The following is a 13,568-nucleotide window of genomic DNA, read 5'->3' on the forward strand; positions in this document are numbered from 1 at the left end:
GTTCAGTTTTGTGAACTCAGTTCAGTTTGAGGGGCAGGCTGTGTATGCAGAAGAGTGGACAAGCAAATGAACCAATGAATACTCATCGGGAAGTACAATGCATAGAATGTATTGACGAGGAATATGGAATACGCGTGTTTTGAAGATCCTAAACCGAAGAGACACTCATCTGGTGTCTCGTACTTTGCATACAATAACAAAAAAGAATTCAAGGGCAGAGATGGCTGTTAAACTCACTGCAGCTGTTAGCCCCTCACAAAGTGCAACTTGCTATTGGCCGTCGTAATAAGGGTCAAGCCCGACTGTGCTGGACGATCGGTGCTCAGATGGTAAACAGATCACAGGCTGTGATTTTCAGACGTGTAAAGTGATCTGCTGCAATGACTGCGATCGTCAAATCAAAATGTTCTACGACAAAATGTCACGTAATGTGACATCAGCTTGAGTCAACTCCAGGTACTTGAAGCTCCAGTGTGAAGGCTTTGGGCAGCAGAGATTATATCTTATTGTGTCAGTATTAAAATACATTAGTAAAAGAATTTGTCTATTCACATAGTATACAAACAGTGAAAAATAAAAGAACAGTTTCCATACAAAAGTCACAACAGATAAACCGTTAATTGAAAGAAGGATTCAGAGATTAACATTACAAACTATTAAATGTTGAGAATCTTCCCCATTTTTACTGTTTTTTCTTAGTGCTATTTCTGACATTTTAACTTCCATGCAGTGTTAATAGAAGGTCCAACATTCTGAAATTTAGACTTGTGTATATGATCTTTACCAAGCAAGAAAAGCACATTTACTATCATTTCTAGCACTTTATCGTCAAATTTAAAAACTTAAATATTACAACTATTACAATTCCAAAATATTTTAGAACAGGTGCAGAAATAAAAAAGGCAACAGAGAGATGCATCTTCATCTGTACAAAAACTACACTTTAGAGATATATTCATAGTATCAATTAATTGATTAGTTGGGTAAAATGTACTTATAGTTTTGAAGTGGCCTTCTTTAACTTGGGTGGCACGGTGGTAGCACTGCTGCCTTGCAGTAAGGAGACCCAAATTCAAGTCCCGAGTCCTCCCTGCATGGAGTTTGCACGTTCTGCCCGTGTCTATGTGGGTTCCCTGCCGATGTTTTAAGTTTTCTTGCACTGTCCAGTCAGGTGAATTGGAGACACTAAATTGGCCCAGGTGTGTGCCAGGTGTTCGCCCTGTGATGGACTGGCACTCTGTCTACGGTTTGCTCCTGCCTTGTGCCCTGTGTTGGCGGGGATAGACCCCAAACCTCCTCCCACCCCCAGTGGATTAAGTTGGTGAGAAAATGACGACTTTGTTAATCTTACTTTGTAAAAAAAAAAAAAAAAAAACAACATAGATAAAACTTTATATGGCACAGACCAAGCTATTTTGCAAAATATGTCCCCTATTGTGAAAATCCATCTAATGGGGGCATTAGAGATGGAGTTACCTCACATAAGAATGGCATTTCTGATGTGAAAGTTGTTGGAACCTTTTGCTCAGTCTGAGAATTAAGCAATGAGATTTTAACAATTATAAAAAAAAAAATTGCCAAAAATATCATAAATAATCTGAAAGTAATCTTTAATCTTAAACTACAATATTTTGATGGTCTGTAAATGTTTGAGTATAAAACATTCCACATTAAAAAGATCAGGCATTCATGTATGAAAATAAATTTATTCCCAGATAAAATGTACTGATTATTCCAGATGGGAGCCGAGTAAAGTGAGACAGTGTGCTCGTAAGCAATTTTCCATTAGTTTCAATGGCTTGTTTTTTAAAAGTAGATCACTGGATAGGTAATTTGTAGCGCTTAAACTCAGAAGATAATACGAAGCCTAAGCCGCCGCCGCCACCACTTTTTAAAAATTAAAATTGGAATCCAAAAGCAATGGGACACCGTCATTAGAGGTGTGGAATTTGATCGAGATCGTTTTAAAAACAGAACTTCCAGCGTGGAAATGAACATTTAACACCGCTCTGGATGACGTGTCACAACACTGGCGCCCAATCAGCGAGCCGCTCAGCTCCGACTCCGCCTTCAGAAAAGAGCGCATGCGCTGCTTTGACAGGCCCAGCGTTCCACGTCAGATTCGGCTTTTCGCTGTAAAATTAAACAGCAACAGGTTTGGGTTGGGCGACCGCACACACACCGTCGAGAAATTTACGTGAGACGCAGAATCGGTCAAAAAACTCACTGCGGGGAACAGCTTAAAAAGGGGGGAAAATAACGCGCTGACCTCACACAAAACGGATCTCCGCGTTGGAATCCACGTCTTCCTTCGCTCCCTGTTCACGCTCCGGATGCGCGCCACCCATTCCCTGCGTCTCTCCTTATCGGCTGGGAACGGGAAAAGTCGTTTCTTTTCATCGGGGCTGCCTTCTGTGCTTTTTACGTAGCATCCAGGGACCGAGCAAACCGCCATCGGCGCCGTGACCGTCTTCACTGATGACGTTACCATTTCTTGGCGAACTGCATTGTGGGAATTTAGGAAGTTCCCGCTATCTGACTCCGACCTGCGCGACGGCGGTAAAGGCTGCACGGACCCCTTCGTACGCGCGCACAGGTAACACATTTTTACATCTGTAGTGGATTGTGAATTTCCCATTGGGATTAATAAAGTATCTATCTAACTACACTAAAGCTTATGTATAGCACGAAACTGGCAATTCAATTGGCCTCGCTCAATATGAAAGAAGGGACGTTACCGTAGTGCTGCGCCTTTACCCACCCAATGGACTTTTCGCTATTTTCATTACTCATTTAGTCAGTGAGTAGAGCAAAAGGACACCTTTTATTGGCTAAAATTGTGTATATTGTAATCTTTTTAGTTAGCCAATAAAAGATGCATATTGTAATCTTTTTAGTTTGCCGATAAAAGTTGTAATTTTGAATGACTTCTCATTGCATCCATAATGGCTTAACACGGTACAACATCCAACCACTGCAGGGATTGGTAGTTAAGTAATTCAGTGTCCTCAGCAACGTTTGCTGTGTTGCCACACCATTTAGAACTTATGTCCGCCTTGCCGTTTTTTAAAGAAACCCATGGGGCTGGCTCTTAAACTGCTCATTGAAATAGTGAATGGCAGCTCATGCTGTTGGTGACCAACAAGGATTTATTAGAAGAAAAAAAAATACAAGTAAAATGCTCAAAAGTAGACAAAAAGGAGCTGCCGGAAAGGCAGGCCTAAACAAACAACTGACAACATGCAAATCCAGAAAACAGATCCAAAAATCTGAGAAAAAAGATCAAAGAAATAGTAAAAGTCCTACTCAATAAATTCTCCTGATTTTTGCTGCTTCTTTTGTTTAATGGTGGTCGGCAAACAAACTTAAGGTGCATTGCTACCAAAAACTGAACTCGACTGTGTACCGAAAGATGAGGAAAAAAATAACTTGTAATACTTTATTTTCCAATTAAATGCATTCTAACAACCCTATAGGGTTTTAAATAACCAAATATAGATCTATGAATCAATTTAAACTCCTCTCCATACCTTAATAATTATGTCAATTACCCAGTCCCAGGGATTTAAAATATTGAACTCATAGTTTATATTCCACACACCCTAACAAAACATGCTGTACTCTCTCAAATTGATTACACAATCTGCATACTCCAGACTGATGCTGTCCTGTCTTGAATAATGTGCAGTCTAATTTCACCTCATGTGCCAAATTCTGAGGCAGGTTGCTATAATTTCATCCCTTCTCGTTTTGCCCCCTTTTCCCATGCTGATTTTAGCTTCCTCGGCTCTAACCTTAAGTTCCCAGAGTGAGGATACAAAGGGAGTGATATCAGGGTGGCCTCTTGGGGCTCCACCCACAGAACATAAGGACATTTACAGAAATATCAAAATATGAAACTAATTCATAATTAACAAAACCAACAATAACACACAGAAAGACATAAAATACCCAACACTAACTACCACTACCATTAGCTAGTAGCTGCCAGAATATGGCATTCAAGTAGAGATAGGCATAAACATCCTGGAAAAGGCAGAATGTTTTGGGAACACTGAGCAACAATAAATTCATTAAAATATATTGACACAGATAGAATAATATTAGTAACAAATATTGTACATCATGTGATCACTATCTACACATGGAAGCCATGTGATGTAAGCCAAAATGAAAGTGTTGGTAATGTTATGTTTTTTTGGCCAACGGATATATACAGCTTTGCAATAGTGATAATTTGGGAATGTCACAAGCAACCATTTCTTGAATTCTGCACCAAATTTTGAACAACCTTACAACACATAAGGTACATGTAGATTTACTGATTTCTCCACCACTGCACACGAGGTAATGTTAAATCGAGCTGTTTTCCCCAGTGTTGGTGGTGTGATTGAAGAGTATAACTGAAGATGTGAGTTCCAAAATCTGCTAATTACACCTTTTGGTAAAATTTAGTGAACACGTGATTGTGACTTTTCATGCAGTTGGTCACGTGCCGAAAATACGTTTGAGCTTCAAAACCTGCTAATTGCAACAGTGTAGCGCTATAGTTTTAGGGATTTAGTTTCAAAATCTGCTTACGGGCCCAGATTTTCCTATTTATCTCCAAAATTTATCTTATGTACTTGATTTTGGAACTGAGCTCTTCAATTGCAAGTGATATTACAGGGTTAACACACGGGTGGGTCAGGAACACAGACTCTATTGTAGCAGCCAGATTATTATCCTGGAGATAACAGCGAAAGGTCACACAGGTATGTTGAACTCTGCATTCCACAAACTCCTGCAACATTTGTGTTACACTTTACAAGCCCAGGAAGGTTCAAGAAGGCAGGTGGAGGCTCCCAGGGCACTGGATAAAGTAAAGCCTTGCAGAAGATAAGGGGAGCTCACAGAGAGAGACAGGGCACACAGCTCTGGAAAATGATCAGGAACACTGAAAGAGTGAGCACAACTTCAAAAACAGTGCAAGAATAGCTGTGGCTAGTTTCCTTAAGTGTTATTTTACGTGCCGTTTTCCGTGGCCTGAACAGTAGGAATGAAAGTGAATCATTTATTGTTAAATAAACACACCTGTTATTTGGCTTAGCTCCCATTTGGGCTCATTAGTGTTATTTTTGATACGGTTGTGAATTGATGCAGTTCAACACATGAAAGAGTACTTCATGAGAATGGTATAAAACAGGGGTGGGCAAATTCATTCCTGGAGGGCCGCAGTGGCTGCAGGTGTTTGTTCCAACCCAATTGCTTAATAAGAAGCACTTATTGCTCTAGAAACACTTCTGCTTCATTTTAGTTATCTCCCTCGTTAAGATTATGAACCCTTATTGCTTATTTAAGTCTTAAACAGCTGCATTCTTGGTTTTTAATTGCTCCTTATTAGCAATAAGATGCAAATGACAAAAGAAACCAGCAGTTCTCCATTTTGCTTGTTACCCTTTACACCTGCGTGTGTTTATCGTGCACTATTTGGTTTAATTAAATACTTGGAAGGAAAGAGAAGAGAAAAAAGTGAAGGACTGAGAATTACCCATCCGTTTTACACTTCAAAGTATTTGGATGATATCCTTAGAATGGAAAAAAAAATCTAGAATAGGAGAATGACTTGACATAGCAGAGTTAAAGCACTAACAAGCCATGAAATGTAATTATTGGCAAGGATTGTTTTCTAATTAAGCAACTGGGTTGGAACAAAAACCCGTGGCCACTGCGGCCCTCCAGGAATGAATTTGCCCACCCCTGGTATAAAACGTTTATTTGAATGGTGTCACCAGTAGTGGGCGCCCCAGACTTGAGATATAAGTGCAAAAACATAGTCATGGTTTATTTAAATAAAGCATATTTTTATTATACAATAATACCTCCCACAAGTTCTCCTTCCAAACACTAGTTGTCACAAGCACAATTACAAAACATGTACCCAATTATACTTCCTCTACACTCCAACAGCCATGCCTTGTCCCCTACCTCCCAACTCCAACTCCCCGAGTAAGGAGAGATACCTCATTTTATGTTGGCACTGGGACCACTTCAGGTGCCATGGCACTGCACAATGGAAAAACCTCCAGGTCACATGGAGGCTGCCCATAACAAGGAAGTCCTGTCCTAGCAGCATCCTCTTATAGCACCTAATTATCCTGACAGAATTGCCCTTCCATACTACAAATACCAGGCAACCCTGTGCGATTCTAAACTGGGACCCAGTCAGAGGAGCACAGTCGCATCTCATTCTGGGGGATGAATTGTCAGTCCAATAATTGTTTCTCCCAAGTAGGACAAAAACGTAGGATCTTCCCAGTCAGGCTGCGCCTCCACTATTGTACTCCTTCCATTATTGCCTTCCGGCTAGGTAGGTCATTCTACTCGGCCCCAGTCGGGATGCCAGTCCAGCCACTCTTACACTTACAACATCCCTTTAAAAATTATTATCTTTGTATTGAACCCTTAGTGTTAATATCAGAATACTACAAAATGCCATTACGATTTCCAGAGACACTAGATAGATAGATAGATAGATAGATAGATACTTTATTAATCCCAGAAGATGCATGAGTGACACTCTGCAGCTTGGAGTGCCATAAAATTGTGAAGTCATTTTCAAATGTCAACACCTACTCCTCACTAAGAGTTAATGTAGGGATACTTCATAACTACTTCTCATGTCCTACTGTAACATAGGAGAAATTCTTATCCTAGTCAGACTTTAAGTGTAATTCTTAGAGGAATAATTCGGAGATGCTTGATAAATTCTCCCAGCAATAACATCCATGCCCAGTGTAAAAAAAAATATGGGTCTGATGACGATCCTTAGGGCTCATTTATACTTCAGGCTCAGAACGCGTATGTGCCCACATCATGGCCACCACGCGTTCTGAGCATTCATTTGATGCGTCCTCTGAGCAGGTCCTCAGAAATTAACGTGACGCAAGAGCGAGTTGCAGTACCAGCAAAAAATCGGGGGGCGCAGTGTGCTAAAAGTTGGAATGTGAAGTCAGAGTCTCTATTTACTATCTACATGTGACAGAAAGCCGCTTTGCAGATCCTACGAGATCGGTGTGTGCGCTTCGATATTTGATAAATGGTTCGATGTGGTGAAGCAAAATGCCGACATACAGATGTATTCATGGTGCTTTTATATTCAAGTGTCGCATATTCCCGATCGTAATGACACGATACATTTTAAAAGTCTCACATACCGACTTCTGTGCCATCTTTTTTTCTAGGGCTTCCTCTGCTCCTGACAGCAGTGAATCGCCAGCAATAGATCGTCACACTGCGCACATTAAATGTATGATATTCCAACTCTCTGCCCATTTAATCCTTAGATTTATACTTGATATCACTTTCATGATGAAAACACTAAGTTATGTATGTTACGTTACAGATAAATCAGTAATTGTTTAAATAATGAATAATGTTAATAATTACACACATGGGGGTGACACAGTGGCGGAGCATTAGCGCTGCTGTCTTGCAGGGAGTCACGTCACTGATATTCCCTGCCAGGAGTTTCCATGTTTTCCTGCTGGGTTTCCTCAGTGTGCTCCAGTTTCCTTCCAAAGATATGCAGATTTGGGGATTTGGTGCCGCTAAAATGACGCTAGTGTATGTGTGTGCTTGTATTCACCTTGCGATGAGCAGAGGCCTCGTCCAGGGATTGTTTCTCACTCGTGCCCAATGCGTGCTGGAATGGACACATACCTGGATTTAATCAATAAACATCCTTTTCAGAGATATTGCAGTAAGGTTTCATCAGAATTTAATGGGTGATCTAGGCAATTCACAACACAGAGAAGCCGAACATGTTCTCACCAGGATAATATCTCGCACTGCCACCTGGCAGATTCCTCCAGATTTACGTAAAGTACGCACGCAAGTATAAACACTTCAACGCTTGCGTAGCAGGAGCGTCCGCTGCAGCATGCGTCGCGTGAAGTATAACTCTGGCCTTAATGTAACGTGACCTTAACTGCAAACCTCTTATTCCTACACTACGCCGCACTTGTGTGTAGACCGATTCATACATATCCTTAACTAACTTGACAGACTTATTTGGTACTCCCTTCTCTCTCATACATCTCCACATTTTTCTATCACATTTCTTTTCTAAATCTGAGCAAGTTTGTGATGTCCTGTGTCACCCGTTCAGTCTGTCCCTAAGGCTCTAGAAAGTGATGCTTCTGTGGAAAACATCTTACATTGTTCCGGTTCCAAAGAAGGCAGACATCTCTTCACCTTATGACTACAGACCAACAGACCAACTTATGTCTCACATCATGAAGACCTTTGAGAGGCTGGTCCTGGACTGTAGAAGTCCTCTTGTGGTAGACCACCAGGACCCACTGCAGTTTGCCTATCGGAACAAAGATTGGAGTGAAGGGTGCAATGATCTGTCTGCTGAACAAGGCTTACACTCACCTGGACAAACCTGGCTGCACTGTGAGGATTATGCTTTTTGGTTTCTCTGATGCCTTCAATACCAGCCAGCCATCCCTGTTAAGGGGTAGGCTGAGAGATATGCAGGTGGATGAGCCTGTGATGTCCTGGATGATGGGAGGCCACTGTTTGTGAGACTCGAGGGCCGTGTCTCTGCACTTAGCACTTATGTGTTACATCATGAAGACCTTCGAGAGGCTGGTCCTGGACCATAACAGTCCTCTTGTGGTAGACCACCTGGATCTAATGCAGTTTGCCTATCAGAACAAAGATTGGAGTGGAGGATATGATTATCTCTCTGCTCCACGAGGCTTATTCTCGCCTGACAAACCTGAGGATTCTGTTATTTGATCTCTCTAGTGCCTTCAATACTTTCCAGCCATCCCTGTTAAGAGGTAGGCTCAGAGATATGCAGGTGGATGAGCCTATTTGTTTCAACAGTACCTCATCCTTGGTTAGTAATGATCTTCCTAACCATGCCAGCTTCCCTGTGATGGCTGCAGACACTTCACTCGTGGATTTAGACTGGAGAGGCTCAGCAACAATCCACTTTGTGTTGAGGTCAGTCTTGGTCAACACACCTTTTTTTTTTTGTTTGTTTTTTGCAGTTTCACGTTCTGGTCCAAAGACATTCAGGCCTACCACCTCCCATGCTTCTTTCACCGGAGAAAATATTTGCTATTGAGTTATTACCCTCATTATTTCACAAATCTGTAGTCAGCTTTACCTTCATAGAATGCAAGACTGGTGTCACTGTCTTGATGGGCTCATTCTGCTGGCAGCGGTGACAACATCTCACCTAAAATAAGAGAATGAAATTTTGCGTTATACACTTTGTTGATTTGAAAGAATCCAGCAGCTTGGAATGAGAAGTTCTTTGTGGTAATATAAATTTGGAAATAATCTTAGCAACTCAAAAAGAAAATGGAGGGCAGCAGAGGACAAGACCAAGCACTTCAAGAAGGAAAATCATCCTAAACAACTAGTTATCTTAGGATGATAAAACAGGCCTACTGATGACAGGGTCTTGCTGTGGTGCCACCCTACTTTGAAAACAAACATTTTGACGGTGGCACTGTAATTATTACTTGATTTGGGTTTTTTTGGTAAGGAAGGAACAGAGGTCCACCTGGAGTACTCTTTGGATTAAAAGAAAAAAAAAACAACATACAATTACATGACAATTTGATCCTTCTTGAGGTACTAAGGGTTTATGGGAGGACTGTGAACCTGGGCATTAGTTTGATATCATAGATCAAACTGAACCAGTCCACAAAAGAAGAATACAAGTACATCAACAGATACTTGAAGGAAATTGTATGACTGACTGGTAATTACATCTCAGCTCTAGGGGACTGGCAAGAACATATGACCAACATTAATATGAGCTAATTACTCCATTTCTTAGTTGCAACTCTGGGTAAACCACATCCTGAAGCAGAACCGTTAAATGTGTCTCAAGATAACACAGTAGAGTATATAAATACTTACCCAGTTAGCCACATCTTTTATAAGACTTGGCCAGAAGTAGCTAGCAATAACTCGGTCTCTGGTGCCTCTCACACCGTGATGGCTGCCGGTCCCAGGATTATCATGACACTCCTTTAGCACGGCTCTCTTTTGTTCTTCACTCATGACAACCAGACGAAAGTACTGTCGATTTGGCCCGGTGTAAAAGAGTTGGTGGTCTGTCAAAAACGAAAATGATATATTCAGTCGTTACTCTCCACACTAATGAATATCTGTGACTTCAACTTTTATGTCACTGGATTATGAAGGTTAAATTTCATCAATGAATTAAGTTTTCTGCTACCTTTCCCTTTACCAACACTGTGGAGGATGGCGGCACGGTGGGCGTTTATTTAAAATAAAATTAACTGTAGGTCACAAGGAATTAATTAGCTACAAAAAATATAAAGGTTTTTAGCAACGCTTAAATCTTTGTAACATTTTTAGTATTAGCTACTCGATGCTAATTTATTTCTCGGTTTAAAAAAAAAACAACGAGGCAGCTCCGAATTTCATAGTCCCAAAGGAGACACAACTTATTAATCAAGTGATCAGGTATGATCAGCAAATAACAGGAAAGTCCACCATGGGAGCTTTTTTAATAACACATTTTATTAAATGTTATGCATATTTCAAAAAACATTACTACGCGTTCGTTGAAATGACAGGCCAGTTTAAAATGGTAAATGTGGTTATATTCCAATTATTAAACGAGAAGCGGTGTATAAAAACGTGACGTCAGGTTATCGTAGATCTGTCTAAGTTATATTAGTGTATATACTCACTAAAACTGAAAAGAATTCAATAAAAATAGCAATAATACAGAAACTGCCCAGCTGCCATACCTTTAATCACAAAGTTCACGGACACGCGTCGTATTTCACTTCGCTCTCTGATCGTTACATTTTTGTTTAATTTTTCTCGTAAAAGATATTCTTTCAAGTTATTGTAAAATTCAAACGTTTTCATTTTATCAAGAAGCGAAAATTATTCTCGGCCTTGTTTTTCACTGAGAAGAGACCTATTACGGAACTCCTGCGCTAGACAGCCAATCAGATTGTATCTTTATGTCACATGTTTGTAGACCGTGCTGCTCCGCTCGTCAGCAAATCAGATTGCAGCATTATGTTACATGGTTAGACCCCGGAGCGCGCTGGACAGCCAATGAGATTGTGGCTTTTGTCGCACGATTCAGGAGCTTCTTTGCTCCTCGTGAATTCTCATAATTCTGTCAAACTTCGTACGTGGAGAAGCACACGGGAGAACAGCACAAAAAATAAACAGTTAAGTGCCTTCACAAAGTCAAGCTTTTAGCGCACAACATTCTTAACAGAAATATTCTTTTCTAGGTGTAATTGTAATGCGAAGCCACCTAAACGTTATTAAACTAACTTAATTGTTTGCATTACAATAACGCTAAATACCATGCAGTTGTCGTTTATTCTTTTATAATATGCGGCTTCAATTAAATACGTTTCCTTTTTAAATATTTAATTTCTTCCATGCTCCTTGACTTTTTTTTTTGTAAACCGGTGCATTGCAAACTGGGCATTGAACAGTTCCGAACAGAAGCAGCATTAGTTGTAGTGTTACTGTCAATATGATGTTCAGTCAGACTTGTGCATTTTATTTTCAGATGTACAATTCTATCATCAAAACTGGACTAACACCAACAGGGACTACCTGCACAAAATGCTGCAGTCTTTACCAGTATCCTTTGTGTTCTGTGGGCAACTCCAGGAACTTTTCTTGGACACAGCTACATTTTGAGGGGCACATTAAAAAAGCAGAAGGGTTTTTTTTAGCCTTAATTTAGATCATATGTCAACTTCTGCGTATAGTGGAACTCCATCCATCCGTTTATCCAACCCCCTATATCCTAACTACAGGGTCACGGAGGTCTGCTGGAGCCAATCCCAGCCAACACAGGGCGCAAGGCAGGAAACAAACCCTGGGCAGGGTGCCAGCCCACCGCAGTATAGTGGAACTGACTGCTATTATTTTCTTTTCCCATCTTTTCAAATATGTTTATGCAGTTGGGATTGCAGAGAAGAATCTCACTGTGATTTGTGCACAAAGACAAGAACATCAATGTTACGTTGTAAAAAAACACGACTGTGACATGGGTGACAAGTTTCAGGTAGCTGTAATAGCACTGTATGAATTATCATGCAATTGTTTTTTGAGCAGGTCTTTCTGGAAATTGTTTTAGTAACAATTTTATGACATAAAAAAACATATATGAAACATTCATAATTTTACTGAGTGATCTTTGCATTCAGTAACCTGTAAACAGGAGGTGTTTTTTGAGGACAGATCGACGGACAAGTATTTTTTAATAACAAGTAAAAAATGCCCATCTTCATCTGCAAACAAGTGTTACTCTAAGGCTAAGTTAACGTAAAAATAATATTTTATTAGTCATTTAGCTTTGCAGCTCAACAAGAAGGCGGTATAACTAGTCTGAATTTTTACTAGTTTATAAGATTCTGATATGTCTTAAACAGTTTTCCCCTTAACCCCTTTTATATGGTACAGCAGATACATTCGTCCATTTGAAACAGAAAGATTAGCGCCATCTTTCAGTATAATTTAGTGGTTGTTCTTTATACTGTATAATGCCAATTGGGGATATTTTCTTGCAAATACAGAATGAACAAATTCTTGGTCTTTATTAAAGAAATGTATATTGTGACCACAAGGGGGCGCACACCACAGTCACAGCAACAGCTCATGAAGATAGATAGATAGATAGATAGATAGATAGATAGATAGATAGATAGATAGATAGATAGATAGATAGATAGATAGATAGATAGATACTTTATTAATCCCAAGGGGAAATTCACAAAGCACTTCTGAGTAGATTACATCTACATTACATTGCTTTATTACATCTCACAAAGATGTAATAAAATAAAGAATATTTATTTACCACAAGCAACATTTAGCAATGCCCTCTCCAATAATCACCGACAATAACAAATAAATCAAAACAATTCTTCCTCCTTCTCTCCTCCGCTGAATGTTGCCCACTGCTGCCCGACTCTGACTGGACTAAAGTGAGGCAGCAGACTCCAACTCCCCGAGTGAGATGAGGCGCCTCCTTTTATGATGGACCCAGAACCACTTCGAGTGTCACGGCTCTGCATGATGGAAGCACTTCTGGGCCCCATGAAAGCTGCCTCTAACAGGGAGGACCTCGCCTGGCAGCACCCAAGGATCCTGACCAGGTTATCCTGCCATAGTACAAATCCCAGGCAACTCTTTGGGTGTCCAAATTGGAACCCAGTCAGAGGAGCACTGTCAGGTCTCATTCTGGGGGACAAATTGTCAGTCCATTAATTGTTCTTCCTGATTAAGATAGAACTGTAGGATCTTCTTGGCCAGGTTGCACCTCCATTCTTGCACTCCTTCCATTATGGCCTTCTGGCCAGGTAGGTCATTCTCCTCAGTCTCAGTCGGGACACCATTCCAGCCATTATTGCAATTACAACGTAACAATATCCCTTTAAAAATTATTATTATCAACTTTGTGGTGAACCCTTAGTGTTTATATCAGAAAACTACAAAATGCCATTACGATTTTCAAAGAAACTAGAAGATGCTATCATGAATGTCAT

At 40.3% G+C, this 13,568-nt stretch overlaps 1 protein-coding gene across 2 annotated transcripts in view; it reads right to left on the minus strand.

Annotated features, from left to right (window-relative positions):
• The window catches only part of LOC114654507 (uncharacterized), a 28,360-nt gene extending 17,389 nt beyond the window's left edge, over positions 1 to 10,971 (minus strand). Inside the window, exons 1-3 of one of the 2 annotated variants that reach the window (XM_028805097.2) lie at positions 10,791 to 10,971; positions 9,928 to 10,124; positions 9,164 to 9,235 (exon numbers count right to left, since the gene is read on the minus strand). In XM_028805097.2, the coding sequence (XP_028660930.2) occupies positions 9,164 to 9,235; positions 9,928 to 10,124; positions 10,791 to 10,914 (393 nt within the window). In that variant the 5' untranslated portion in view covers positions 10,915 to 10,971. Of the gene's footprint in view, positions 1 to 2,269; positions 2,540 to 9,163; positions 9,236 to 9,927; positions 10,125 to 10,790 lie in introns of those variants that run through there. The other variant, XM_028805100.2, reaches the window with a different exon arrangement.
• Between the last annotated feature and the right edge of the window lie 2,597 nt (positions 10,972 to 13,568).

The sequence above is a fragment of the Erpetoichthys calabaricus genome, chromosome 7, assembly GCF_900747795.2.
Source record: "Erpetoichthys calabaricus chromosome 7, fErpCal1.3, whole genome shotgun sequence".
Lineage (NCBI taxonomy): Eukaryota > Metazoa > Chordata > Cladistia > Polypteriformes > Polypteridae > Erpetoichthys > Erpetoichthys calabaricus.